Raw genomic sequence first — 27,319 nt, forward strand, 5'->3', positions numbered from 1 at the left:
TAGACCACTCTGGTGGCCAGTTCATGTAACTGAGTACATATAACTACCAAGTGCGAAAGGCTCTGCAATATCTAAAGAGGCACTATACGTCACTATTGCTTCAGATGTGTAGTCTATTCATATTTTCAGACAATCACACCATCATAATACATTACTATTGTATCTGTACTTTGCTCCAAATATGGCTGTTGTGCTCATTGGGACCTGAGTTTGATTCTGAGGGTTTAGACCTGATTACACCAAGACAAATGTCCGGTGTGAAAATTAAGTGAATGAGTGAAGTTAACAAAATTGAAAAACCCAAAAATGAAAATTACCCCATGATTTACTCACCCTCAAGCCATCCCAAGTGTAAATGACTTTCTTCTTTTAGACGAATACAGTCAGAGTTATATTAAAGTGGCCCTATAATGGATTTCGGAAAATGACCTTTCATGCAGTGTGTAATACAGCTCTAGTGAAAGAAAACATCCTGCAAAGTTTAAAATCCGAAAGTGCAACATGTATAAAGTTATCTCTCACAAGAAAGCATTGACTCTGAATCATTGAAACGAGTTGTTTTTAAACCGAATCCCAAGCCATTTCATGTTGACGTCAACCTGAAATTAGCATACTGCCCGCCCACTTGTTTGCGCGTGCAGACCCCGAAAAACTTAATTTTCGTGTTGGTCTAAATGAAAATGCAAATACATTTTTTTGCCACTAGGTGCCACTTTTGGAGCGTTAAAAATAGCTGTTTCCAATCGGACCAGTCCCTGCAGATTAGGGTCATGCAAATGAGGGGTTTGGAAAAATTAATCATTGAGTGAACTGTTTGGGAGTCGTTGAGCAATTAAGGCAAAAATAAATGCAAATTATCAGAAAAGGAAAGTGTTTTTTGACCTTGCATGCATGTCAACCTGTAGTTGGGGACTCCCAAAACCAAAATATTAACTTTTCATAAGCCATAATAGGGACACTTTAATAAATGTCCTGGCTTTTCCAAGCTTTATAATGGCAGTGAGTGGGTGCTGATGTTTTGAAGCAAAATGAGGTGCGTCCATCCATCATAAAAAGGTTTCCACACAGCCATGGGGGATTAATAAAGGCCTTCTGAAGCTAAATTATGTGTTTTTGTAAGAAAAATATCCATATTTAAAACTTTATAAAGCATAATCTCTATCTTCCACTAACTGTCGTATTCGTGTTCACGAGAGAGTGGCGTCCAGCGGATGACGTAGGCGTAGCGTAAGCCCTGGTGAGAAGTGATGAATGCGGAAGCGCAGAGGAGAGAGTAAATTCATCTGCCTAATTACCAGCTGATCAGAGCAGATCAGGACGCAGAATCAACGGGGAAATTGCGCGGCGGCGGGACGTGCTTTTACATCAGTGAGAGGTGGTGTACAGATGTAACTGTGTTAAAGAAGATGTGCTGCTCAGATCTAGAAACGCTCTTCATTAACTGCAAGCCGTTCTACTCGCCGCGGGAGTTCTGCTCGTTCATTCTCGTGAGTGTTTACATTCCACCGCAAGCGCACGTGAGCACAGCTCTACAGAAACTCACTGATCTGATCACAGAGAGTGAACAACAACACCCGGACTCTGTTTTAATCATTCTCGGGGACTTTAATAAAGCAAATCTCTCCCACGAACTGCCAAAATACAGACAGCACGTCACATGTCCCACCAGAGACAGTAATATATTGGATCACTGTTACACAACAATAAAGGACGCATATCACTCTGTTCCACGAGCAGCTTTAGGACTCTCTGATCACTGATTGGTTCATCTTATTCCGTCCTACAGGCAGAAACTTAAATCTGCAAAGCCTGTATTAAGATCTGTTAAAAGATGGACTAATGAAACAGAGTGGGACTTACAAGCCTGTTTCTCTCTCACTGATTGGACTGTTTTTGAAGCCGCTGCCATCGATCTGGACGAGCTCACAGAGACTGTAACATCTTATATCAGTTTCTGTGAGGACATGTGCATTCCTAACAGGACTCATCTATTCTACAACAATGACAAACCATGGTTCACTGCAAAACTCAGACAGCTCCGTCAGGCCAAAGAAGATGCTTACAGAAAGGGGGATAAAGTCTTGTACAAACAGGCCAAATACACACTGGTAAAGGAGATCAGAGTGGCAAAGAGGAATTATTCTGGCAAGCTAAGGAAAAAATTATCTCCCAGTGATCCTGCTTCAGTGTGGAAAGGCATGAAGGATATCACCAGTTACAAGTCACCATCTCCCAGCACTCTGGAGAATCAACACCTGGCAGACGACTTGAACAAGTTTTATTGTCGTTTTGAAAAAACACCCCACACCCGCCCAGATCACCTCTCCACACAACCATTAACACCTCCAGCAACCCTCCTCTTCCCCACACCTACTATTCAAATCAGCGAAGATTATGTATGCCAGGTCTTCAGAAAGAACAAAAGAAGGAAAGCACCTGTTCCAGATGGTGTGTCACCAGCCTGTCTGAAATCCTGTGCTGACCAGCTGGCCCCCATCTTCACACAGATCTTCAATAGATCACTGGAGCTGTGTGAAGTCCCCTCATGCTTCAAACGTCCCCGTCCCAATGAAACCCAAAATTACTGGACTTATTGACTACAGACCTGTGGCTCTAACGTCTGTAGCCATGAAATCATTTGAAAGACTGGTTTTGGCTCATCTGAAGGACATCACTGGTCCCTTACTGGACCCCCTGCAGTTTGCCTACAGAGCAAACAGGTCTGTGGATGATGCAGTCAACATGGGACTGCACTTCATCCTGCAGCATCTGGACAGACCAGGGACTTATGTGAGGATCCTGTTTGTGGACTTCAGCTCTGCTTTTAACACCATCACCACGGAAACCCTTCAAAATAAACTAACTCAGCTCTCCGTCCCCACCTCCGTCTGCCAGTGGATCAACAGCTTCCTGACAGACAGACAGCAGTTAGTAAAGCTTGGTAAATTCACATCCAGCACTCGTACCATCAGCACTGGAGCTCCTCAGGGCTGCGTACTCTCCCCACTGCTCTTCTCCCTCTACACCAACGACTGCACATCTAAAGACGCCTCTGTCAAGCTCCTGAAGTTTGCAGACGACACCACACTGATCGGACTCATCCAGGATGGTGACAAGTCTGCTTACAGACAGGAGGTTAAGGAGCTGGCTGTCTGGTGCAGTCTTAACAACCTGGAGCTTAACACGCTCAAAACTGTGGAGATGATTGTGGACCCCTGCTCTCCCCCCACTCACCATCATGAACAGCACTGTGACTGCAGTGGAGTCATTCAGATTCCTGGGCACCACCATCTCTCAGGATCTGAAGTGGGACAATCACATAGACTCCATTGTAAGAAAGGCCCAGCAGAGGTTGTACTTTCTTCGCCAGCTGAGGAAGTTCAACCTGCCACAGGACTTTCTGAAACAGTTCTACTCTGCCATCATTGAATCCATCCTCTGCACCTCAATAACTGTCTGGTTCAGCTCAGCTATCAAATCTGACCTTAGAAGACTACGGAGAGTAGTCCGGACTGCTGAGCGAATCATTGGTACAACCCTTCCCACTCTCCAAGAACTGTACTTATCCAGAGTGAGCAAAAGGGCTGGTAAAATCACTCTGGACCCCTCACATCCAGCACACTCCCTCTTTGAACTGTTACCGTCTGGTCGACGCTACAGAGCTCTGAGCACCAGAACGACCAGACACAGAAACAGTTTCTTCCCTCAGGCAATCCATCTCATGAACACTCAACAATAAACGTGGAGCACACAACTATAATACATTATCCAATTACCACACTCACTTATTTTATTTTCTCATTTCTAATTTGCACATACTTGACCTGTACATACATAATTGTTTATATTATATATTGTGTTTTTGCTGCTTCGTACATTGCCTATTTGGATATTATTCTTTTATTATCTGTGTCCTGTCATGTTGCTGTCTTTCTGTTGCACTGTGGAGCTTCTGTCACTACAACAAATTCTTGTATGTGTAAACACACTTGGCCAATAAAGTTCATTCTGATTCTGCATACCTTGGTTGCAACGAGTGGTTATTTGAGTTACTGTTGCCTTTCTATCATCTCTAACCAGTCTGCCCATTCTCCTCTGACCTCTGACATCAACAAGGCATTTTCGTCACACAACTTGTGACTTGTGTATCCGCTCACTGGATATTTTCTCTTTTTCGGACCATTCTCTGTAAACCCTAGAGATGGTTGTGTGTGAAAATCCCAGTAGATCAGCAGTTTTTGAAATACTCAGACCAGCCCGTCTGGCACCAACAACCATTCCACGTTCAAAGTCACTTACATCCCCTTTCTTCCCCATTCTGATGCTCGGATTGAACTTCAGCAAGTCATCTTCACCACATCTAGATGCCTAAATGCATTGAGTTGCTGCCATGTGATTGGCTGATTAGCAATTTGTGTTACCAAGCAATTGAAGAAGTTGTACCTAATAAAGTGGCCGGTGAGTATAGATTACAGTTTATAACGTTTTAAATATGGACATTTTTCTTACACAAACGCATTGCACTTTTTTAACGAAAACTGTTATATTCTCTTTTCTGTCGCACAGCGAATCACAGCGATTCACGCTTTTGGTCATATACAAGTTTCAGGTTTTCACTCCAAAAACTTTGCAGTGCACTCTCAGAAAACAAGGTACAAAAGCTGTCACTGGGCTGGTACCTTTTCAAAAGGTACAAATATGTATCATTTAGGTACTAATATGTACCTTTAAGGTGCTTATATTCAACCTTTAGGGGTAAATAAGGTATTCCAGGCTACCTTTTTTCTGACAGTGTGTGTACATGGCCAGTAAGAGGTTTGCAACAGAGAATGGACTGTCGAGCATATTTGCAAACTCGTGTTTAAGTTTAATTGACGTCTAAATGTTAGTGGATGCCATAAGAAAAGAGAGTTTGCCTAGGGCACTAGTTCATCATGTGGGAATCGAGCAACCTCGCGCAGTAGAGGAGTGCCAAAGGTTTGGGCTGAAAGCACAGGAGACACACAAGGGTCAAGTCTATGGAAGAATGATATGAATACCTTTAAAACATTTCTCAACAGAACCACTGCGTTAATGACTGAGAGGGTAGCGGGTTGTCTCACACAATAACTACTGTGAGGTCAGTGCATTGCCTTGGGTGAGCACCCGTACTGCAGAAGTGGTTGTGAGATGTGAGAAGAAAAATAGTTCATCGAAGGTTTGGCAACAAGGACAAGTCAAATGAGAACTTCAGAGAGAAAAAGCTGAAATGTCAGAGCGACAGCACTCTAAATAGACTGAGAATGAGGTAGAGAGAAGATAATGACTGCTCTCTGTCTAGAGTTTCTTGTCATTTTGCTCCCAGCAAGAGTTAGAAAATGTAGCATTGTTTTTTTTTTTCCTCATTCCGCAACAATCTACTCTCTGGAAATGCATGACTCATATACCAATGCTTTTTATCCGTTTTAAAAGAGATCACAGGTTTGCATCTCAGCAAACAATTTAAACACTCCTGTGTGGTGTAAAGCGCCTACTTGTGGTCGCACTTGAAATTGATCCCGCATGCATTATTGAAAAAAATATATATATATCCTTTTAAAACACTTTACTTCAAAACAAGAATGTAATAAATATTGTAGTTTCAAATATTATTTACAAGTATTATTTTACTTAAAAAAAAAAAAAACTATAAATAATACAGAGGATAAGCAGGTTGGAAAAGGATAAAAATAATAATTGTGATTATAATAATATTGTACTTTCAAAATATTGAAAGCATCTTGTTTCCTTTAAAACAATATAATATTGTCCTTTCAAAATCTTAAAAATATTTTGTTTTCAAAGCAAGCATTTAACAAATTCACTTTCAAAATATCACAATCATTGTTTCCTTTTATTCAAATATGTTCAAAATAATTATTGTTTGATTAATTTTTCTTTGGTTGAACATGGCCAATATAGTCTATAATCATATTTTCCCATGATCCTACAGAAGATAAAGTAAAGTAATAATAATATTAATACAATAATAATATTGTAGTTTTAAAATACTGAAAGCATTTTATTTTACTTAAGAATATAATATTTTCAAAATGAGAATATTAAAAAAACAGTATATTTTAAAGTGTTTTTTCCTTTTACTCAAATATAATACATACTGTACTAAAATACAGGACGTATTGTTTTTGCTAACTTCAAAACAAGAATAAGATGTAATGTACAAGAATACTGGTTATACTGAAATATTTTTTTAATATAAAAAGATGAATCCCACACACTGCTGTAGCTTGAAAATGATATTTTTATGCAACATTATGATGAAAATCTCTTTAAAAATCAGCTTGAATTAATGATAACACAACATTCTGTTTTAGAACACCTTAGTACTGTAACGCTTTGATTCCGTTGGCCTTCCTGCTTCTACAGCCATCCATTGGAGGAGAATTTGACTTGAAGCTGCTCTAAATCTGCCTTTGATAAAGGCTGCAGCGGGGGCCGGCACACACCGCCGTGATATCCAAACCACTCCATTGCTTGTTTCAAAGCGGGAACGCCATACTGCCGAGTTACCTATAAAAAAGGGGGGGGAGGGACATTTAATGAATAGTCGAAATCAATCATAGATTCTCTTTTACACAAGGTCAAAAGCATCATTTAGAGTCTGTTCACTCTGATCAAACCTTTTAGATCAGCCAGTTATATTTTTATTTTTTTCAAAAGCTGTGAATCTTTCTCATGGCCTTTGAAGCAAAGCTCATGTTCAGCAGCTCTTGGGGGAAGGGTTGCTTCCAATGTTTATCATGCCTATATAGCAGTAAATGTGCGGCGTTGCCATGGTGATGTGATGCTCACTGCTGTGTTGGGTTCGATGAGGCGATATTGGAGCTCTCTGGCCTCGTCCCAGCGTCCTGAAACACACAGCTGTGCTAGATCACACACCTGCTGACCCAGGACGTTTGCCAGGGCGCACACGCCTCCCACGGCCCCTATAACAAACAGAGTAAAATCGGCTCTTAAAGGAATAGTTCACCCAAAAATTGAAAAAATATTTGGCTGAAAATGTCCTCACCCTTAGGCCATTTAAGATGTAGATGAGTTTGTTTCTTCATCAGGTTTGGAGAAATGTAGCATATACATCAATGTCTCAGCAATGAATGCTCTGCAGTGAATGGGTGCCGTCAGAATGAGAGTCTAAACACTGATAAAAACATCACAATAATCCACACCACTCCATCAGTTAATGTATTGTGAAGAGAAAAGCTGTGTGTTTGTAAGAAATAAATCCATCATTAAGACGTTTTTAATCTTTAAACTGTCCATAATCCATTATAACGCTTCTTCCAGTGAATAAGTCCATCTGTTGTCTCTCACATCAAAATCCACCCATTTGTTTAGAGCTGTTTTGGACTGTTTGATCTGTGCAGATTTCTCTCCTGATTCAGACCAGACCACGTTTTCACTGGAGAAAGCGCTATTATGGACTCCCCTTTCAGCTGGAAGCAATGGTTTGAAGCCATGTTTGTAAAAAAACTAACAAAAAACAAATCCATCATTAAGACTTTTTAACTTTAAACTGTTGCTTTTGTCAAAATTCAAGTCCATAATCCATAATTACAACAGCATTTTAGTGCACGTTAAAAAAATAAATGGAAGATTACGAGATTAAAGTCGTAATATTTTGAGAAAAAAGTAAAAACAATTTTAATCTTGTAATCTTAAAGATTAAATGATCTTTACTTAATATTCTAATGATTTTTGGCATAAAAGAAAAATGTATAATTTTGACATACAATGTATTGTTGGCTACTGCTGCAAATATACCCGTGTTACTCATGACTGCTTTTGTGCTCCAGGGTCACAAATATTTGTTTGGACTATTTTCACTTGTAAGTGGAAAAACTAGGAAAAAATGTGTTTGATCTGTGTATTTCTCACTTCTGATCCAGACAAGATGACCTTTTCACTGGAGAAAGCTATATTATGGATTACGAACTTGAATTTTGACAAAAAGCATCAAATTAAAATTAAAACGTCTTATTGACGGATTTGTTTCTTACAAACACACAGCTGTTTGGTTTACAACGCATTAACTGATGGACTGGAGTGGTGTGGATTATTGTGATGTTTTTATCAGCTGTTTAGACTCTCATTCTGACGGCACCCATTCACATCCATTGGTGAGCAAGTGATGTAATGCTAGATTTCTCCAAATCTGATGAAGAAACAAACTCATCTACATCTTGGATGAAGCCTGAGCGTGAGCACATTTTCAGCAAATTTTTATTTGTGGGTGAACTATTAATTTAATATCATATCGGTAAGATATGCATGCAACCAACAGTCCAAAATAACCATGTAAAAACATTTAGAAATTCAATACTGCTAACTTTCATTCACTATGTGACTGACACACTACAGACCCCTCCCACATAAACAACAGTTTGATTGACAGCCTGACACCACCTATGCTCATGATAATGGCCTAGCGACTCGCCACCCCCAGTCTTTCTGACAGATATTAAGGCGACTTTGATTCATTAGGTGGATGTTGTATTAGGACTGACATGTTTGTCTTTCCACTGTTATTTCTGCCAATGTGCATTAATCAGCTACCCTTCAAGGTGAACGGCATCAATTTGCTTGATTTTTATTATGGTCACAAATTGTTTGAGATGTTCAGCTTGTCACGTTTAAATGATTACTCTTAATGCACTTTCTGTATTTTGAGGAATTTGAAACAGTTTGTACAGACAAACAAATCAACTGCAGTGTCTCCAACGTAGGTCATAATTAACCTTCAGTAAAAATAAAGCCTATTTTTAAGGTCCATTTAAATATTTTTTGCATTGTGACATTAAATAGATCTACATCAAAACTCCCACAACTCTGCTGCCTACTATAAAGCAAAAAAGTTTTTCATTTTTAAAGTACAAATGGTATATATTATAATATATTATATATATTATTTCGTTGCCCTGTACCTTACATGTGCAATGACAATAAAGTTGAATCTAATCTAATATTAGAATGATTATTTAACTTATTACTTATACTGATTATTTAAAACAATAAATAAATATTGTATGGCAAGCTGCATGAATATAAGAGGAATAACACTTTGACAAATATTAGATGGTGTAAAGATGATTAAAAGCTGATTCTCACCGACAGTGTATGCAGCCATGAGGAAACCAGCAGATCCCGCAAGAACCTGGAAATCCTGCGATCTGGTTTTCATCACAATCAGAGCTATTCTGGTGATCTGTCAATTATCAAATATTAAAGTGTTTTAAGGTGATAAAAGGGAGTGAAAAAAGAGACAGAAATATAACGGAGACTGTAAACAGGAAAAAAAACAAACAAACTGAAATACAATTATGCATTATTTTTACGCCTAATTTGGTTACAGAAGTAGGCAATTTATAATAGCACAATGCCTTTAACTTTGAATACAGTGATTACTTTTTAAGAAAAAGAAACAATGTCCACAGGAAATAAACAGACTTCAAGTGACCGAAGGAGAAAGTCAAATCTATTTTCCCTTGAATAGTATTTAAAATTATTAATTGATAGTATTTAAAATGAAAAGCAACTCCTGGAGAAAAACTGAATTAATGACTTTCAAAGCAGATCAGCTGAATTCAAACTGTCCAATGTCAATAGCAGAATAGAAGAACAAATAAATGACACAAAGACTTAATGCATTCATTAAAAAAATTAATTAAAAAGGATTTCATTTTCAATTGTAATCTGCTAAGATTGTAGTCATATTTATATTACTTCTCTTTTACATATAATAGTGCTGTCAAACTATTAATCCCATCCAAAATAAAAGTTTTGTTTACATAACCTGTATACTGTGTATATTTATTATGGATGTATAAATACAAACACATACATGAATATACTTAACAAAAATGTGATCTGTTTATATATTAAATATATTTATAAATAATATAAAATATAAGAATATGAATATATAAATGTATAAACGTAAATATTTTCCAAATATACTGTATTTGTGTATTTATATATACATAATAAATCTACACAGTAGACATGCATAGATTATGTAAACAAAAACTTATTTTGGATGCGATTAATCATTTGATAGCACTAATATATACACACACACACACACACACACACACATACACACATACATATATATATAAAACCCTATATTAAATATGTATTACAGCAGCTCTTACATCTCCACCACTGTCTTTGAGGCCGACAATATTTGGATGTTGAGAAAGTTGAATTATTGCATCCACAGGCAGGTCGAGACCCGTGTTGGCTGGCACGCTGTACAACACAACTGGCACTGAACTGGAATCTGCCACCTTGGAATTGAAGAAAACAATGCATTTTAATAAGACAAAGTGTGAACCACGATTTAACTAAGTAAAATGCAAATGAGCGCAGCGATATGCATAATGTCCACAGTTCCATTTGATCATAATGGAGAGAACAGTCTTTGATTAAATACAAAAATACAATTAATCAAGACTACCTTAGCGTAGTGGTTTATAAGAGCTCGGCTATCCATTCGACCGCGGTAAAAACAAGGTGTTACCACTAACAAACAGTCAGCACCGGCGTCTGCCATTTGCTGGCTCATTTGGATCGTGGCTCTGGTGGCTAAAAGAATAGACAAAGAAAACAAAACAAATGTTATCTAGTGTGTAAAGGACATCTGGCATATATAAATAAATACCCAAGAGAGACGTACATTCACAGCCAGATCCAGCCATGAGTAACTTGTGTTGTGGCAGCGCCTGTTTGACTCTCTTCACCACCTCAACCCTCTCCTCCGGTGTCAGGAATGGATATTCCCCATTAGAGCCCTGCACTACAAGACCTGCCAATGCAATCAACAGTGAGTCCTTCAATACGTCCACTAGACGGTGCACTGCAAAAGAGGACTTTAACCTTAACGGCTGACATCTGTTAACTATTATCAGCATAAAGCTGGGTCACACAAAATCTATATTACAGCACATATTAAATGTTGTATGTTTTACATTCATAACATGTCATTGTGGTTTCTGCTGCATAGTGTATTGCGTGTTTGTCACCTCTGAAAGGTAAGTTGGTGTACTTCTTAAGATTGTCATCAAGTCTTTGGTAATCCACATCTTCACTCTGTGTGAATGGAGTGGCAATGGGAGGATAAATGCCACTTATATCCAGCCTCTTCCCAGCACTTTGACTTGTATTTCTCCATGTGCAAGCAGCTGATCTTCTGCACAGAAGACTGGAGCTTCTTATTGCAAACATGCGGCTGGTTGTGATCCGTCTGTAGAAAAGAAAACAGATGTGGTGAAAGGAAAATGTGAACTCTGGTATAGTCTAAAGCTGCCATGCAGTTAATAATCAACACACTTATCACCTCTAAACACTGACAACGTTTGGGGACGCTTGCTATTAGAAACAAAGATGTTTATGAACCTCACAAGTATTCACATGGCATTTAGGCCAAATCTGAAATGATCTGGCTCAATAAATATGAGATATAACGCATATAACGGTTTTGCATACCTGGATACTGCAGATGTCCGCAGAAAGTCCTTATTTACTCTGTCAGAAAACTTGACAAGTAGTGTCACAGCTCAATGTAGAAGTGTTTATTATGATTCTGTAGTTGTATCTGAAGAGAAACCGTCCTGCTTGTGTATAATGAACTTTCTCGTGCACTTCACTGACTAAAGTCCACATGCAACACCACGAGTCCTAAGTTTAAGCTTTTCAATATTAACTATGTTCCCGACGCTGCTTGGAAACCTTCTTGAAGCGTTATGTCATATATAAATAATTGTTTTGAGATATGTCAACAGAGACTTGTTAGGCTCGCCTATAAAGTGCAATATTCTGCTTCCGGAAGTAAAAAAATCCCTTTCATTTTCTCCATAAGGGAATTGACTTTGAATGACTAAATATAAGCTTGTAAAAACAGATGTACCATGAGCTTCGTGGTTGTTTATAAAGTATATATACTTTAGCAGAAGCAGTCATTCCACGTTATGTGATTTAAAACCACGTTTAAATGTGCTATTTCTGTTGAAGAACTACATTACCCATAATCCTATACAGAAATGTCGACCAATCATAGAATCGGAGTTTTGCCGGGCTCCGCCCACTCTTAAAGCACTGCGAACATCCTAAACCGAGTCGGTCTTCCTAAACTAAACTATAAATACTCAAAATAGTTTTGTGTGCACTTCATGTAAAACATGTTTTTCTGTTCTTCCAAACAGGTCACAATTAATCAACCTTACACACAAAATACAGATGAATCAGCAGATGTCAAGGTCTTTTTGCTTTTGCTTTCAGACAAAGTATTAATAGCTGATACTTTTGTAGTCAAGATGTTTTTTAGTTAATTCATGATTTTGAACACTTTTTCTGCTCTATCCATGCAAACCTTTCAAATGAGCCATGTGCATTTGCTTCTGGTTGTATGGTTCCTCGTTGATATTAACCCTCGGGCCTGACATGAATTCATAAGTCAAATATTCACAGATTATGCACACTACGTCCTATATTGTGTCTGTGAGAGCGCAGGAGGTCATATACAGCAGGTTTTAAAGCCAACCCATCATAGCGGTCACAGAAATTCACTCATTTTATTTTATACGACACAGCTTCAAAATCTTCACACGATGACAAAACATCAACAGAATATCAATCACATTTACAAATAAAAACAATAATAAATATACAAATAATTTCATCAGGTAAACATGGATACAGTGTCACATGCAAGTGAGGACAACATCATATTAAATAGACTAAAACAGACAAACCTGTGCCTTGATGCAAAACTAAAACATTTACTCATATACTCAACTCCCAGACATCCAAAGCACACAAATTCATCTTCTTATAATTCTTTAACGATCACATGAATATCACTATAACATTTCTTTGTACATTTGTAGAATACTATTCTGTATACTATCTCAAAATGTTCTAATCATTATGTTGCATTATGTTAAGTAACATGTTTATGTTTAAACAAAAGCGGAATCATGCTTTTTGTAATTGAAAAAAAACTTGTGTAATGTTTGCAACTTGTTTGATCACACAAATGTTGTTCTCTTGGAGTCGATCCTTCACTATTTTGTGTGTTTTACTGATTGTAATAATGACATCTAAAAGAAAAAAGCCTGATGAGATTCAGAATCTTCCAAATGACACCTGCAAGACATGAGAATCAATCATAAACATCTCAATCATTACTGAATCCTCATAAACCCAGGTTTCATCAAATGAGCTGATATGAACACCAGTTTACCTCCATCTACTCCCAGAAGTAGCGCAGATACCAAATGGTCTCGTTTTTCAGCTGAGGTCCAAATAGAGGATTTGCTTGGGCCAGTATGGCTACTAACCAGCTGTAATGGATATGAATACAGTACTGAATATTCAAAATAAACTGTATAATAAACACTTTTAAGTATTTTATAGCATCAACAAACAAATAACAGCAAAAATGCACTGTAAACAGCACATTTGTAAATGTGATATTCTATATTACCATGCACGGTTTATTTTTTTATTCCTATTACCCAAAACATGAATAACAAAAAGGGGTATTTGCAACATATGTGGCAGTATTTTCCCAAAATGTTTGATTATACTCACAATAAATAGCAGCAAACGGCGGTCAGCACCAAACTGGTTATGATGACACTGTAATTAAAGAGTTAAATCAAAAATAAACGCGAATGCAAATTGCAATAACATATAAATGACACAGGTTATACTGTAGAAGAGCGGATGCGTTTAAAGATGGATGAAGGATGGATGCATCGCTGGGCCTTTATTCCAGCATCAGTCCTCACCCTCTGTTTGGTCCTTTCGGTACAAAAAACGGGGCGACAACCCCGACCAGACCCCACAGCGTGGTGAAGCAGATCATCGGTAAAGCCAGCGAGTGCGACACCATTGCGACACGACTGCGTTATTCTGGACAATATAATATAAAGATATGAGCGTCCAGTTCAGTACAGCAAGATCTCTCACTAATCCTTCGGTCACGCCCACCTGCTCCTGATTGGACCGCTGCTATTCTGAGTCTGGTCGCTATTGGTGGAATGGAGCTGTCACTCAAAATGAACCCCTTCTCGTTACATTGACGCAATAATCTGTCACTCAAATGCTAAACCACCCTTCCTAAAAGTATTCTTGTATGTAATGCTTCTGAATTTACAATGAAAGCTCCTATATTTTATACTACACTGTTTAATAGAAATAAAGGCTTTTTTATTTTTACTTATTTAGATATATTGTTTTAATATTATTTCTGCAGCCCATATATAAGTTTGTGTCTTGATATGGATGTTATAAATAAATAAATAAAATCAGTTGCCTATGAATTCTAAATATCTTCATCAGTCATCAGTTACTATTTAAGCAATGTATTATTTCCAGTGAAACCCCGTAATTATTAATAATAAGATATTTCCACTACTAATTCTACTGTAATTATGTTGAAGCACTTTTACAATCAAACTAGGTGTTAACAAATTACACCAATCTACTGAGATTCATTTTGTGATTCCAGAAAGTTGGTCCTTAATAAAACCAATTAGCCTATTGTTTGAGCATTATTATTACGATTAATATCTTTTTAAATGTATTTACCCTGTTTTATTTATTTTATCTTTCCTCTATTTTATATTTATTGTTATGTTATTTTAATATAACTAACTTCGTCTGCATGCAGGCTATAGTGAGCAGCATGTGTGGATCACTGCAGCCATCTACTGGACAATTCATCAAAATGTTTATTTTCCCCAGAATAAAATAACATAAAATGTGTGTTTATGTAAAATTACAAAAGAAGTGCAAAAGTTGTTAATTACTTTAGGTAAGTTCCCTGTTCCTCATTACATATGTGATCCTTGGGGAGCTCAAAAGTCTCCAATATTGTCAATGGACAATTTTACTTCAGTTAATAAACCATAAAGTCTTTTGTTGAAATACTTGCTGAATAGAAAATTTGGTCAAAAATATTAGTAAAAGAAAAGCTTTGTTTGTCATCTTCAGAACAATAATCAGGTCTTGATCCCTCGATTTATTATTTCAACTTCACATAGTTCTCCTAAAGATCACCGGCGCTCAATTCTATAACCAAATCTATAACTTTTCCTGGATATCTACTTTACTGCAAAGTTCTTCAACCCTGATGAAACCAGAGGTGGACAAAGTACACAACTCCATTACTTGAGTAAAAGTATAGACACTGCTGCACAAATATTACGCCATTGCTCCATACTTTTAAGTAAAAATACAAACTTGCTTTTAAAAGTACTTTTTTATGTCATCTCATTGTTTTATTGGTGTTGTATGTAATAGTTTCAAGGCCTTATGCCTCTGAAGCAACTCATAATACATCGCACTTACTGAATACACTGACTAGCTTGTAGTAGACTATCTTTGGCGTATAGAGCTTTTATAATGTTAAAAACATATCCACCTTGTTTTTCAATGCAGAAGTAAGGCGTTTTCTGTGACCGTGTGGGACTTCCGGTTCATTAGCCGCTGTAGAGAAATAACAAGAAGAATAACCACGTGCAATAAACCAGTGTGTTAATAGTTAAAGGGGTCATTGGATGCTTTGCATGTTGTTTGAACATAAATGTATGTTGTCAGTGTATGAACACAATCACCCTATAATGATAAAAATCCACCCAGTGCTTTTTTTTTTAAATCCCCATAAATCATTACCCCTTTCTCAAATCAAGTTATCCTGTGAGCTGTCATCAGTCCACCAGTGTTTCGACGCTGGAGCAAGTGTAGACAAGAATGGCTCCTAAGCGATTTATCTTGACAAGGTAAAAAGGGTGTTGTTTTACAACCCAAATTCCAGAAATGTTGGGACATGTTTAAAATTTGTATAAAATTAAAACTAAAAGAATTTCAAATCACATGAGCCAATATTTATTCACAATAGAATATAGATAACATAACAAATGTTTAAACTGAGAAATTTTACAATTTTATACACAAAATGAGCTTATTTACAGGTTACAGGTCTCAAGATAGTTGGGACGGGGGCATGTTTACCATGGTGTAGCATCTCCTCTTCTTTTCAAAAGAGTTTGAAGACGTCTGGGCATCGAGGTTATGAGTTTCTGGAGTTTTGGTGTTGGATTTTGGTCTCATTCTTGCCTGATATAGGTTTCCAGCTGCTGAAGAGTTCATGGTCGTCTTTGATGTAATTTTTTGTTTAATGATGCACCAAATGTTCTCTATAGGTGAAAGATCTGGACTGCAGGCAGGTCAATTCAGCACCCAGACTCTTCTACTACGAAGCCATGCTGTTGTAATAGCTGCAGTATGAGGTTTTCCATTGTCCTGCTGAAATACACAAGGCCTTCCCTGAAATACACATCGTCTGGAAGGGAGCATATGTTGCTCTAAAACCTTTCTATACATTTCAGCATTCATAGTGCCTTCCAAAACATGCAAGCTGCCCATACCGTATGCACATATACACCCCCGTACCATCAGAGATGTTGCTTTTGAACTAAACGCTGATGACACGCGGGAAGGTCTCCCACCTCTTTAGCCCGGAGGACACGGCATCCGTGATTTACAACAAGAATGTCAAATTTGGGCTTGTCTGACCATAGAACACTTTTCCACTTGAACGGCGGGTTTTGTTTAGCAACAGTGGTTTCTGGAAGTATTCCTGGGCCCATTTAGTAATGTCAATGACAGAATCATGCCGATGAGTGATCGAGTGTCGTCTGAGGGCCCGAAGACCACGGGCATCCAACAAATGTCTTTGGCCTTGTTCCTTACGCACAGAGATTTCTCCAGTTTCTCTGAATCTTTTGATGGTGTTATGTACTGTAGATGATGAGATGTTTTTAAAGTATTCCGTAATCTTTTTACACACTTTTTCACAGATTGGAGAGCCTCTGTCCATCTTTACTGCTGAGAGACTCTGCCTCTCTAAGACATCCCTTTTATAGCTAATCATGTTACAGACCTGATGTCAACTAACTTAATTAGTAGTTAGATGTTCTCCCAGCTGAATCTTCTTGTTTTGTCAGCCCTTTGTTGTTCCTGTGCCAACTTTTTTGAGACTTATAGCAGGCATCAAATTTGAAGCTTATTTAGTGGATGAAATTGAAAAATTTCTTTGTTTAAACATGTGTTATGTTCTCTATGTTCTATTGTGAATAAAATATTGGCTCATGTGATTTTAAATTCTTTTAGTTTTAATTTTATTCAAATTTAATGTTATAGAATGTTTGTTAAGACCCTAATGAAAACTTGTGGAAAATGGGTTTTAACTATTTAGAGGAACAGGAAGAAATCCTGTAATCACCGTATCGGAGGATGAGGTTCGGAGGGCGCTAAAGAAAGTGAACGTCAGGAAAGCAGCCGGACCTGTTGGGATAACCGGCCGTGATCTGAGGTCCTGTGCTGATCAGCTCGCTGGTTTGTTCACGTCCATCTTTAATGAGTCCCTTGCTACCTCCGTGGTTCCCACCTCATTCAAAAAAATCCATCATTATCCCTCTTGCCTGAATGACTATCGCCCAGTTGCCCTCACATCTATAGTCATGAAGGTTTTTGAGAGACTTGTAAAGAGCCACATTTGCTCCTCCATCCCTGATACTCTGGACCCTCTTCAGTTTGCCTATCGCCCAATAGATCCACTGACGATGCCATCTCTCACGTCCTCCACTCTTCCCTCACACACTTGGACAGCAACAATGGGAATTATGTAAGGCTTCTATTCATTGACTATAGCTCAGCTTTCAACACTATAGTCCCCATCAAGCTGGCCTCTAAACTCACAGACCTCAGCCTAAACTCCTCACTCTGTGACTGGATTCAAGACTTCCTCACCGGCAGACCTCAAGTGGTGAAAGTTGGCCAGTTCACCTCAAACTCCATCACCCTGAACATAGGAGCCCCACAGGGCTGTGTCCTGAGCAGGGGCGTAGATTACGCGGGGGACGTGTCCCCCCCACTTTTTATAAAAAGTAAATTCGTCCCCCGCACTTTTTCATTGGACAGTTGTGTTCTCGACATGTTGAGGTTTAATAGAGCAATGTATATAAATGCAGAATAATTTTAAATTCAAAGAGACAAGATATACATGATGTTTACGTTTCCATGGCAATCAGTCACTCAGTTTGTGACGTCACGACATGCCAGTCTCGCGCCCGCCGCCGCGCTGTCTCCATCATTCATTAGAGGTCGAGATGAGTTCAACGCGGCAAGAAACTCTTCACTCTTTTTTTACGAAGAAGTCAAGCAGCGTAAGTTGTCATGTGGGATCCGAATAGTGTTGTATAATGTTGAGTGACTCTGTCTATTGCTCTTGTTGAATAATTAGCAAGTTTTGATGTTCATTATATGGAGGGAAAAAAAGCTGTCTGGACAAACACGCACTTATTTATTTTCAGTGTATTTTTCCGTAACTCTTTTGTAACGTCTTTTATTTTGACACGTATGTTTATTATCAGAACCCTTCAAATAAGAATAAAGATAATGTTGAACTGAGATTTTACAGCGTTTGCAGCATTTTGACACTCTGCCAATACTATACATCAAGTATGCAAGCACTGATCTGATACAGGATCGATCTTCATTTAGGGATGCTCTGTCATTATTGCACTAATTTGACGTTTTTATGTGTTGTCAAGGATGAACAAGAAACAGTCAGCCTAGGTTTGTTAGGACAGAATCAGGACGACACACAAGAAAAACAAACTCCACAGCTGAGAAGAACTGATACTGAGTAAGAGAAGAACTGAGTGTCTTTTAACACCTGGCTGTTTTTACATTGTATAAAATCTATTAATACACAAGCGTTTGTAGGATTATATATGGACCAATCATAGAAAACACATAATTAGTCAAATATAGAAAAGTAAAAAATAACATTAGTATGATGAACAACTTCTCAGCTATCATTTTTAACTACAGTAGGTAATTATTAGCTTGCATATTGGTTGTTTATTAGTACTTAAGCACATATTAATTCTGTATTCTTTAAGATCATATTCTGCATCCCATAATCCTAAATTTAACAACTACAACGACTACCTTACAAGCTGTTAATAAGCAGTAAATGAAGAGTTTATTGAGGCAAAAGTCATAGTTAATAGTGAATATGTGTTCCCCATAAGTGTTAAAAAAATAATTTAGTATACAAATGATTGGTTATTGTCCAGCAGTGTACTTAATTAGTTATGTTCTTCTGTATGTCACTATTCCCTGTATGTACATGTTTCAAACACTGCTTTATTTGCTGTAGACAGAGGCAGAAGTGAATTCAGAAGTGAGAGTGGATGAGGAAGAAAGTTTCAGTGAGGCTTCAGAGGTAAAGATTATTTACAGCATTGTCTATGATAAGATATGTCTTTTAACATACACTAATCAGACTAATGTATAATAGAACAGAACAGAATAAAGGAGTATGTGAATGTGCAAGTATCCATTACTGTGTGCCATGTACTGTACATACAACACACACAAAATACAATCTGAAATATGTAAACAATAGTACCCTTATAAGGACATCTTTGTAACATACTCATAAAGGTATAAAGGTGCACATATAGAGTACCAATATGTACCATAATGTACAACTATGAAACTTTTTGGGGTAAATAAGGTACAAAGATGTCCTTTTAATGGTACTGTCCCAGTGACAAGCGGTTGTATTTCTTTCTTTTTTTTCTCTCTTTCTTTCCTTCTGTTTTATAATCATATACAACAATATAATCATAAAGCATATTAAGCAAAAATGTATGATTTAAAATAAAACCTGTCAATTAGACAAGGGTTAACTGAAAAAAAAGAACAGGTATAACACTAGACATTCCGTCCCCCCCCCACTTTTGAAATGATGGCTACGCCCCTGGTCCTGAGTCCCCTGCTCTACTCTCTCTACACGCATGACTGCGTGTCCTCTCACCGCTCCACATCCATTATCAAATTCGCTGATGATACTGTGGTTCTGGGCCTCATCTCCAACAACGATGAGACCGCATACTTGGACGAGGTAGAGAGACTCACATCATGATGCCAGGACGACTGTCTCTCTCTGAATGTGAGCAAAACTAAAGAGCTGATCGTGGACTTTAGGAAGAGACAGCAGCAGCCCTACTCTCCTCTTATGATCAGTGTGGAGAGGGTGAGTAGCTTCAAGTACCTCGGCGTAAACATCTCCGAGAACCTGACTTGGACTACACACATCCAAACACAGGTTAAGAAAGCCAGGCAAAGACTGTACCATCTGCGACAGCTGAGGAAATTCAGGGTCTCACCAGCAATCCTGAAAACTTTCTATTCAGGGAACACAGAAAGTGTATTGACTCAGTGCATCTCAGTGTGGTATGGAAACAGCTCCAATCAGGACTGCAAAGCACTACAGAGAGTTGTGCGCTTAAGCTGAGCGCATCTCAGGGTCTGACTCCCCTCTCTGCAGGACATCTACCTCAAACGCTGCAAAAATAGAGCTGTCAAAATCATCAAGGACTCTAATCACCCTGGTAACCGTCTATTCACTTTGCTTCCATCTGGTAAGCGCTTCCGTAGCCTGATGGCAAAAACTGAGAGACTTAGGAGGAGCTTCTTCCCCAGGCCATCAGGCTCCTAAACTCTAACTCTGTGTCATAACATCACTTGACTCCATGTAAATATCACCATATCAATAAGCTATTCATAATTTTTTTCTTCCTCATATTGCTGCTATTTAAATACCCTGTACAACTTTTTTGCAAATTTTTTTGCACATTCCTGTTATATTAATATTTATGTCAACAACATACTGACCTGCACATTTATATTTATATTTTTTATCTTTTATTTTCTTAAATTTTTTTTCTACTTTCTTTTTCTTAATATTTGTATACTTTATAATTGCACTGTCCTTGGAGTGGACCTGACCTACATTTCACTGCTGGTTATACCCTGTATAATTGTGTATGTGACAAATAAAACTCTTGAATCTTGAATCTTCTGACATACAGCTCTTAGACTGCACAGAATAGAGAAACATTGCCGATTTTGCAAAAGTTACGAGTCATGAAAGTAATTTTTCTTACAATATTTGACAGCAACAGAAGATAAGATGATATAGTTTAGTCCACAATCCATCTTATCAGTTACTTTAGCAAGGACTGTATACTGTAGTTAAGTAGGTGCTGCATTGAGAGACTATTGAGACTGTATTAAAAATGGTACTGTATTAAAATAAACTTGTTTCTGGTAATTCATTTGGATTTTGTTGTAGTTCAGTGTAAAGTCTGTGTTATATTGTAAACAGTGTTAGTAGCAGATGGGGATCTGTAAAGAGTAACCATCATCCTTTTTACTACACTTATATCCTGGTTTTTATAGGTTTGATTTATATAACTCTTTGAAAAAGTTATGTTTTTATTAACTTATAACCAGATTATTATTGCTTTTATTGCTTCTCACATTACTAAAGAAAATAACTGCATTCTTGACACTGTTAAAATATTCCTCTCGTATCATGAAGAGGAGCAAGAGATGAGGAAGCTGACAGAGAAAGTGAAACTATTACAGCAGGATCTGTTTTGTTATATGAGGAAGTAAACTACATTAAGAGACAAAAACACTGTGAGTATCACGATTTCACAATCATCTTTGATAGCCAAAATCAATCCAGACTGATTTAAAGTGAAGTACAGCAGCAGGATCAGATATTTTGAAAGTAGTAATGTGATTCTGTGTAAATAATGTCAGGATGAAATAGTTTTTCATGTGTGCATCTCATTACAGAGGCAGATGCGATAGGCCTACGCATGTAGATGCATAGCCGACGATACGATACATTAAAGATACATATGAAGCAGCTAGCGATGCGATACGATTCACCTCTATTAAGCAGGGCTGTGCAATTTTGAGCCGAATTCTGGCTCGTGCGACTCTTTTTTTTTTTGTCGGGCCGAATTTCAGCTTTCTCGTGTGTCGTTTGTCGTGCAGTGTTTGCTCGGTGTACAGGGGAAATGAGAAGCGATTAGCCTCTCCTGACAGGCAGTCGGATGGTCGGATGAATTTCTGACATGTCACCCCCCGTGAGGGTATCACACAGCTGAAGCAGAGCTACGAACCACTGTCCTAAACTGCTTTTTTCCCTGCGCGGAAATAGAACCATTTAATCTTTAATGCAGTAAGAAAGAAAACGAAAAAAAGGAAGCTCTTTTGATAAAATTATGTTATTATCACGGGAAATGTGAATCATTGTCCATCATTTTGCAATTAGTAATATAGACAAACAAGTCGCAGCATTACCAGCTTCACTTACAGTACTATAAGTTACAGTAGGGCCTACTGAAAGTAAAGCTGGTAATGCTATTTATAATTCAAATTCAACTGAAAATAGATTTCAATTAATTCAAGAATTAGGATGGCTGGGAGTTGATAATATTTCTTTAAAAGTATTGTTAGGAAATGGGTCAAGGCAATCAAGAGTGCATGAAATATTATTTTAACACCTGAAAAACACAGGAACAATAGATAGAATCTAGTTTTATAGAATCTAACAATAGATAGAATCAAACAGCCATAAAACATCAGAAGAGGAAGAAGGTCATATCAAAGTCCTATAGGTCCTAAAAGGTTAGCGCGTCCACTAATAAACCGTTGAATTTTCCCATCCCTACTGTGGACTGACTGATGACACAGAGGTGGATTTGAGAAAGTTAACTGCTGAGATGATTCATAACTCACTCTGTGGATCAACATCTGTATCTGCTTTTAGATGAAACCATGGCCTCCAGAATGAATCTCTCTGAAGAACACGACACACAGATAAAGACAGTCAAGAGGTGAGAAAACTGAAAATGTTTCACATTTTTAATGTTCAGAAACAATAAATGCATACTACAATAGCATTTTTATTTATAGTCAGATTCAGGGGGGTGAATCAGATTTATCTGAACACATCGATGTGTCTGTGAGGAAAACTCTTTCAGATCTCTGCAGAGAGGAAGACTCTTCTGTTGAGCACAGGTGAGATATTATGAGTGTCATATATACTGCAGGTGTGGTGTGTTATAGACATTGTCACCAGTGTCTCTGTAGCTGCTGGATGTTTCTGTGTCTGTCTGTATCTATATGTGTGTATTGCTCTATTTTATTCTACAATGCATGAATGAAAAGGGCACATGGGGCAGATTCCTTTTATTGATAGAAAAATAATACTTTAATCTTTTAACTCTGAAGACACAACAGACTCCTCAAGTGAAAGAGATGAACATTAAAGGGAGTTTGAAACAGTAAAGGAGTTTCTGTCAGAGCAGTGTGGGATTTTCAGAAACAGTTTTTATTGCTGTTGTGTTTCAGTCTGTGTGAGAATGAATCTCCTGAACCCAGCTGTGTGTCCATGAAGAGTGACTGGTCAATGAATCCTCCACTTAAATTCAGCTCGGGAGACTCATCTGCTGATCTGAGGTGTTATTTAGTTTACAGTATAATAACTATTTATATAATATTCATTCTGATAGCTTTTTTCCTCAGGCTATCAGGCTAATGAACAGTCGAAATTAATACACCCTACAGCACACTCCCACTTTACAATATACCACGCACTGCACTTTAATTCCATACAGTTCAAACTGGACTACCAGTACACTACTGCACAAATACAACAATCTTTTTGCCAGCACTGGATACCATCCAATGCACATCCATGACATTTGCACATCCGGTTTATATATAATCTGCTGCATCTTCGCATATTACTGTGTGTATATAACGTAGAATGTGTACTACATACTGTGTATAATGTGTATCGGTAACTGTATGTCTGTCTAATAGTACACTATGTGTACTGAGTATATGTATGTGTATATTAAAAAATTAATGTATTTAATACACATTTACTGATGTGTATTAAATACATTAATACATATTTACAAAAATATTCAATATTTGTATATTCAACTACAGTCAAAAACATGAAGGACCAGAATCACATTCAGCAAAGAAGAACTTAGACTCCATTTTCAAGGTTGGTTTTGTGTGTGTGTGTGTGTGTGTGCGCGTGTGTGTGTCCGTCCCAACACGATAACCTTTGGGTAAAAGTATTAAGAAATGGAGAAATCTGTGAAATCCTCTCTGTAATAGTCACATTTATTTTCCTACCAATGTAAGATTATTTGTAGGCCACTATAAAGCAGATCAATGATCACTAAAGTAGAGAAGCTGAATCCATATGTAACCTGACTGCTGCACAAAGATGAACATCAATCTAGCAAACAACCAATCCAGTCAAACTCCCTCTTTTAACCTCAGTATCTGTAGAGGCTGATGTCTGAGCAAACAGTGGAAGTCATTAGTAGGTGTAATATAATTCAGTGATGTTTAGTATTCATGCCTTTGATTAAACAAAATAATATTAATTTCAGGAGCTTGAGCTGAAAATCATCTCTGTAATGAAGACTGAGTTGAAAAACTTTAAGAGACTACTGAGTCCAGATTACCCAGAATGCTCTGAAAGAGACCATTATGCTGACGAGGATCATATCAGAGTCAGAGAGGGGCTTCTGAAGATCACACTGATCATCCTGAGGAAGATGAACCAGACAGACCTCGCTAACACACTACAGACCAGTAAGAGCTCTGCATCAGCTGATTATAGCCTGTGTTTTTATTATGAACCTTCTGTTTCTGAATCTCATGACACAATCTAATATCTAACATATCAAACCTAAAAATACATTTCTAAAATATTGCTCTGCCAATAACAAGAATTATGTCCTTTGCTCAGAACTGATGCCTGTGTATCAACAAAAACTCAGATCCAGACTACAGGATAAATATCAGAGAATCAATGAAGGAATGTCCAATCATGGAGACTCAACACGTCTGAATGAGATCTACACAGAGCTCTACATCACAGAGGGAGGCAGTGGAGAGGTCAATAATGAACATGAGGCGAGACAGATTGAGACAGTGTCCAGGAGACCACAGACACAGGAGACACCAATCAACTGCAATGACATATTTAAACCCTCACCTGGACAAGACAAACCCATCAGAACTGTGCTGACTAAAGGAGTCGCTGGAATTGGAAAAACAGTCTCTGTGCAGAAGTTCATTCTGGACTGGGCTGAAGGAAAAGCCAATCAGGATGTTCATTTCATATTTCCACTTCCTTTCAGGGAGCTGAATCTGATACAGAAGAATCTCAGTCTTGTGGATCTTCTAAACCACCTTCACAAAGAAACCAAAGAATTTAAGTCAGCAGATTTTGATGACTACAAAGTCATGTTCATATTTGATGGTCTGGATGAGTGTCGACTACGTCTAGATTTCCAAAACAATCGGAGCTTGTCTGATGTGACAGAATCAGCCTCAGTGGATGTGCTGCTGACCAACCTCGTCAAGGGGAATCTACTTCCTTCTGCTCTCCTCTGGATCACCTCTCGACCAGCAGCAGCCAATCAGATCCCTCCTGAGTGTGTCCACCAGGTCACAGAGGTACGAGGATTCAACGACCCTCAGAAGGAGGAATATTTCAGGAAGAGAATAAATGATCCGAGTCTGGCTGATAGGATCGTCACACACATCCGATCATCAAGAAGTCTGTTCATCATGTGTCACATCCCAGTCTTCTGCTGGATTTCAGCCGCTGTTCTGGAGAGGATGATGGGTAAAGCAGAGAGAGCAGAGATTCCCAAGACTCTCACACAAATGTTCACACACTTCCTGATCTTTCAGACCAAACTGAAGACACAGAAGTATGATGGGAAATATGAACTTGATTCTGATCAGGCTAGAAAGACTATTCTGTCTCTAGGAAAACTGGCTTTTGAACAGCTGGAAAAAGGGAACCTGATCTTCTATGAGGAGGACCTGAAAGAGAGCGGCATTGATGTCAGAGAAGTGTCAGTGTACTCAGGAGTTTGTACCCAGATCTTCAGAGAGGAGTCTGGACTGCAGCTGGGGAAGGTGTACAGCTTTGTTCATCTGAGTATTCAGGAGTTTCTTGCTGCTTTATTCAAGCTGCTGTCCTTTTCTGAACAAAACACAGGACTGTGGAATATATTCAGATCAACAATGACCAGTTTACTGAAGAGAGAAGTGGACAGGGCCTTACAGAGTGAGAACGGACACTGGGACCTTTTCCTCCGGTTCCTTCTAGGTCTCTCACTAGAGTCTAATCAGACTCTCTTACAAGGCCTCCTGAGAAAGACAGTAAGCAGCTCTCAGATCAATCAGGAAACAGCTGAATACATCAAACAGAAGATTAGGAAGAATCCTTCTCCAGAGAAATCCATCAATCTGTTCCACTGTCTGAATGAACTGAATGATCGTTCACTGGAGCAGGAGGTCCAAACATACCTGAGCAGAACAGATGACCGTCGTCTCTTTGGAGTCAAACTGTCTGCTGCTCAGTGGTCGGCTCTGGTGTTTGTGCTGCTGAACTCAGAAGAAGAGCTGGATGAGTTTAATCTGAGGAAATATGATCCATCAGAAGAATGTCTCCTGAGGTTGCTGCCAGTGATCAAAGCATCTAGAAAGATTGAGTGAGTATTTTACAGTGTTTTTGTTTTATTGACTTTATTGTAAACAGTAGGGCTGTGTTTCTCTACACTGTTTCTGTATATTTTGAGGTCTTTCTTATTTGACACTGTAGCAAGGCTCACGAGAGAGGAAGGAAGAAGTCGGAGTCAGCGTGACTGAGGCTCGGACCGTTTATTATAAATGTACCAAAAATAACACTGTGCTCAATGCACTTCCAAAAATAAACATAAGTTCACAGTCCTTTTCCGTTTCACTGGGATAGAGCAGCAATTCCTTAGTCCTGAGTCCTCAGTCTGTCTCTCTCTCTCCGCCGTTTGCCTCTCTGTGGCTTTTGTACTCTCTCCACGCCAATCACTGGAAACGAGAAACAGGTGAATGTCATCTTGTACTTGACCCACTTACTCACCGCTCGTCTCCAGGCTCTCTCTCCCGCTGCAGACTCCGCTAACCACGCCCCCCCCCCCTCACCACATACCCCCACCGCCCGACTCAGGCCGGGGAGCCCTCCGGCCTGCGACCTCCCCCCCCCCATTCCTGGAGAGGAAGTCTGCCACAACCATCTGCGCCCCCGGCCTGTGGATCACCTTGAACGTAAAGGGCTGGAGAGCCAGATACCAACGGGTGATCCGCGCATTGGCATCTTTCATGCGGTGGAGCCACTGCAGGGGCGGGTGGTCCGAACAGAGAGTGAATTCGCGTCCCAGGAGATAATAGCGGAGGGTGAGAACGGCCCACCGGATCGCTAGACATTCCTTTTCAATGGTGCTGTACATCGTCTCCCTCTTTGAGAGCTTGCGAC

The 27,319-nt window shown here is 38.6% G+C and overlaps 3 protein-coding genes across 4 annotated transcripts in view; 1 reads left to right on the forward strand and 2 right to left on the reverse strand.

The window, feature by feature from the left end:
• Positions 1–5,848: 5,848 nt before the first annotated feature.
• On the reverse strand, positions 5,849–12,063 carry hoga1 (4-hydroxy-2-oxoglutarate aldolase 1). The gene is made up of 8 exons (XM_079412925.1): positions 11,524–12,063; positions 11,061–11,281; positions 10,715–10,843; positions 10,496–10,623; positions 10,191–10,325; positions 9,145–9,241; positions 6,832–6,965; positions 5,849–6,549 (listed from the first exon to the last, which is right to left on the reverse strand). The coding sequence occupies exons 2-8, from the start codon at positions 11,260–11,262 to the stop codon at positions 6,400–6,402; spliced, it is 975 nt and encodes a 324-aa protein (XP_079269051.1). The 5' UTR covers positions 11,263–11,281; positions 11,524–12,063; the 3' UTR covers positions 5,849–6,399.
• A 521-nt stretch (positions 12,064–12,584) lies between these two features.
• Positions 12,585–13,976, reverse strand: atpv0e2 (ATPase H+ transporting V0 subunit e2). Its single transcript, XM_079412899.1, has 4 exons — positions 13,830–13,976; positions 13,630–13,677; positions 13,280–13,379; positions 12,585–13,182 (listed from the first exon to the last, which is right to left on the reverse strand). Exons 1-3 carry the CDS (start codon positions 13,931–13,933, stop codon positions 13,286–13,288), a joined length of 246 nt encoding a protein of 81 aa, XP_079269025.1. The 5' UTR covers positions 13,934–13,976; the 3' UTR covers positions 12,585–13,182; positions 13,280–13,285.
• Positions 13,977–21,533: 7,557 nt separating this feature from the next.
• LOC306867763 (NLR family CARD domain-containing protein 3-like) overlaps positions 21,534–27,319 on the forward strand; it is a 55,654-nt gene continuing 49,868 nt past the window's right edge. The window contains exons 1-7 of one of the 2 annotated variants that reach the window (XM_079413623.1): positions 21,534–21,606; positions 22,751–22,817; positions 22,897–23,001; positions 23,335–23,442; positions 23,941–24,001; positions 24,399–24,603; positions 24,761–26,522. In XM_079413623.1, coding sequence (XP_079269749.1) covers positions 22,759–22,817; positions 22,897–23,001; positions 23,335–23,442; positions 23,941–24,001; positions 24,399–24,603; positions 24,761–26,522 — 2,300 coding nt within the window. In that variant the 5' untranslated portion in view covers positions 21,534–21,606; positions 22,751–22,758. Of the gene's footprint in view, positions 21,607–22,750; positions 22,818–22,896; positions 23,002–23,334; positions 23,443–23,940; positions 24,002–24,398; positions 24,604–24,760; positions 26,629–27,319 lie in introns of both variants that reach the window. The other variant, XM_079413622.1, reaches the window with a different exon arrangement.

The sequence above is a fragment of the Barbus barbus genome, assembly GCF_936440315.1.
Source record: "Barbus barbus genome assembly, chromosome: 49".
In the NCBI taxonomy this organism is placed as follows: Eukaryota; Metazoa; Chordata; class Actinopteri; order Cypriniformes; family Cyprinidae; genus Barbus; species Barbus barbus.

Bases quoted from the DNA above. Each gene is read 5' to 3' on its own strand.
- atpv0e2 (XM_079412899.1), bottom strand. From the start codon at position 13,933: ATGGTGTCGCACTCGCTGGCTTTACCGATGATCTGCTTCACCACGCTG. The intron at 13,678-13,829 runs GTGAGGACTGAT...CTTTAATTACAG, and splicing joins CCGAAAGGACCAAACAGAGG to TGTCATCATAACCAGTTTGG. The intron at 13,380-13,629 runs GTGAGTATAATC...TATCCATTACAG, and splicing joins GCCGTTTGCTGCTATTTATT to CTGGTTAGTAGCCATACTGG.
- hoga1 (XM_079412925.1), bottom strand. From the start codon at position 11,262: ATGTTTGCAATAAGAAGCTCCAGTCTTCTGTGCAGAAGATCAGCTGCT. The intron at 9,242-10,190 runs GTAAGAGCTGCT...GATAATTGACAG, and splicing joins TCAAAGACAGTGGTGGAGAT to ATCACCAGAATAGCTCTGAT. The intron at 6,550-6,831 runs GTGAGCATCACA...CCTTTTTTATAG, and splicing joins TCATCGAACCCAACACAGCA to GTAACTCGGCAGTATGGCGT.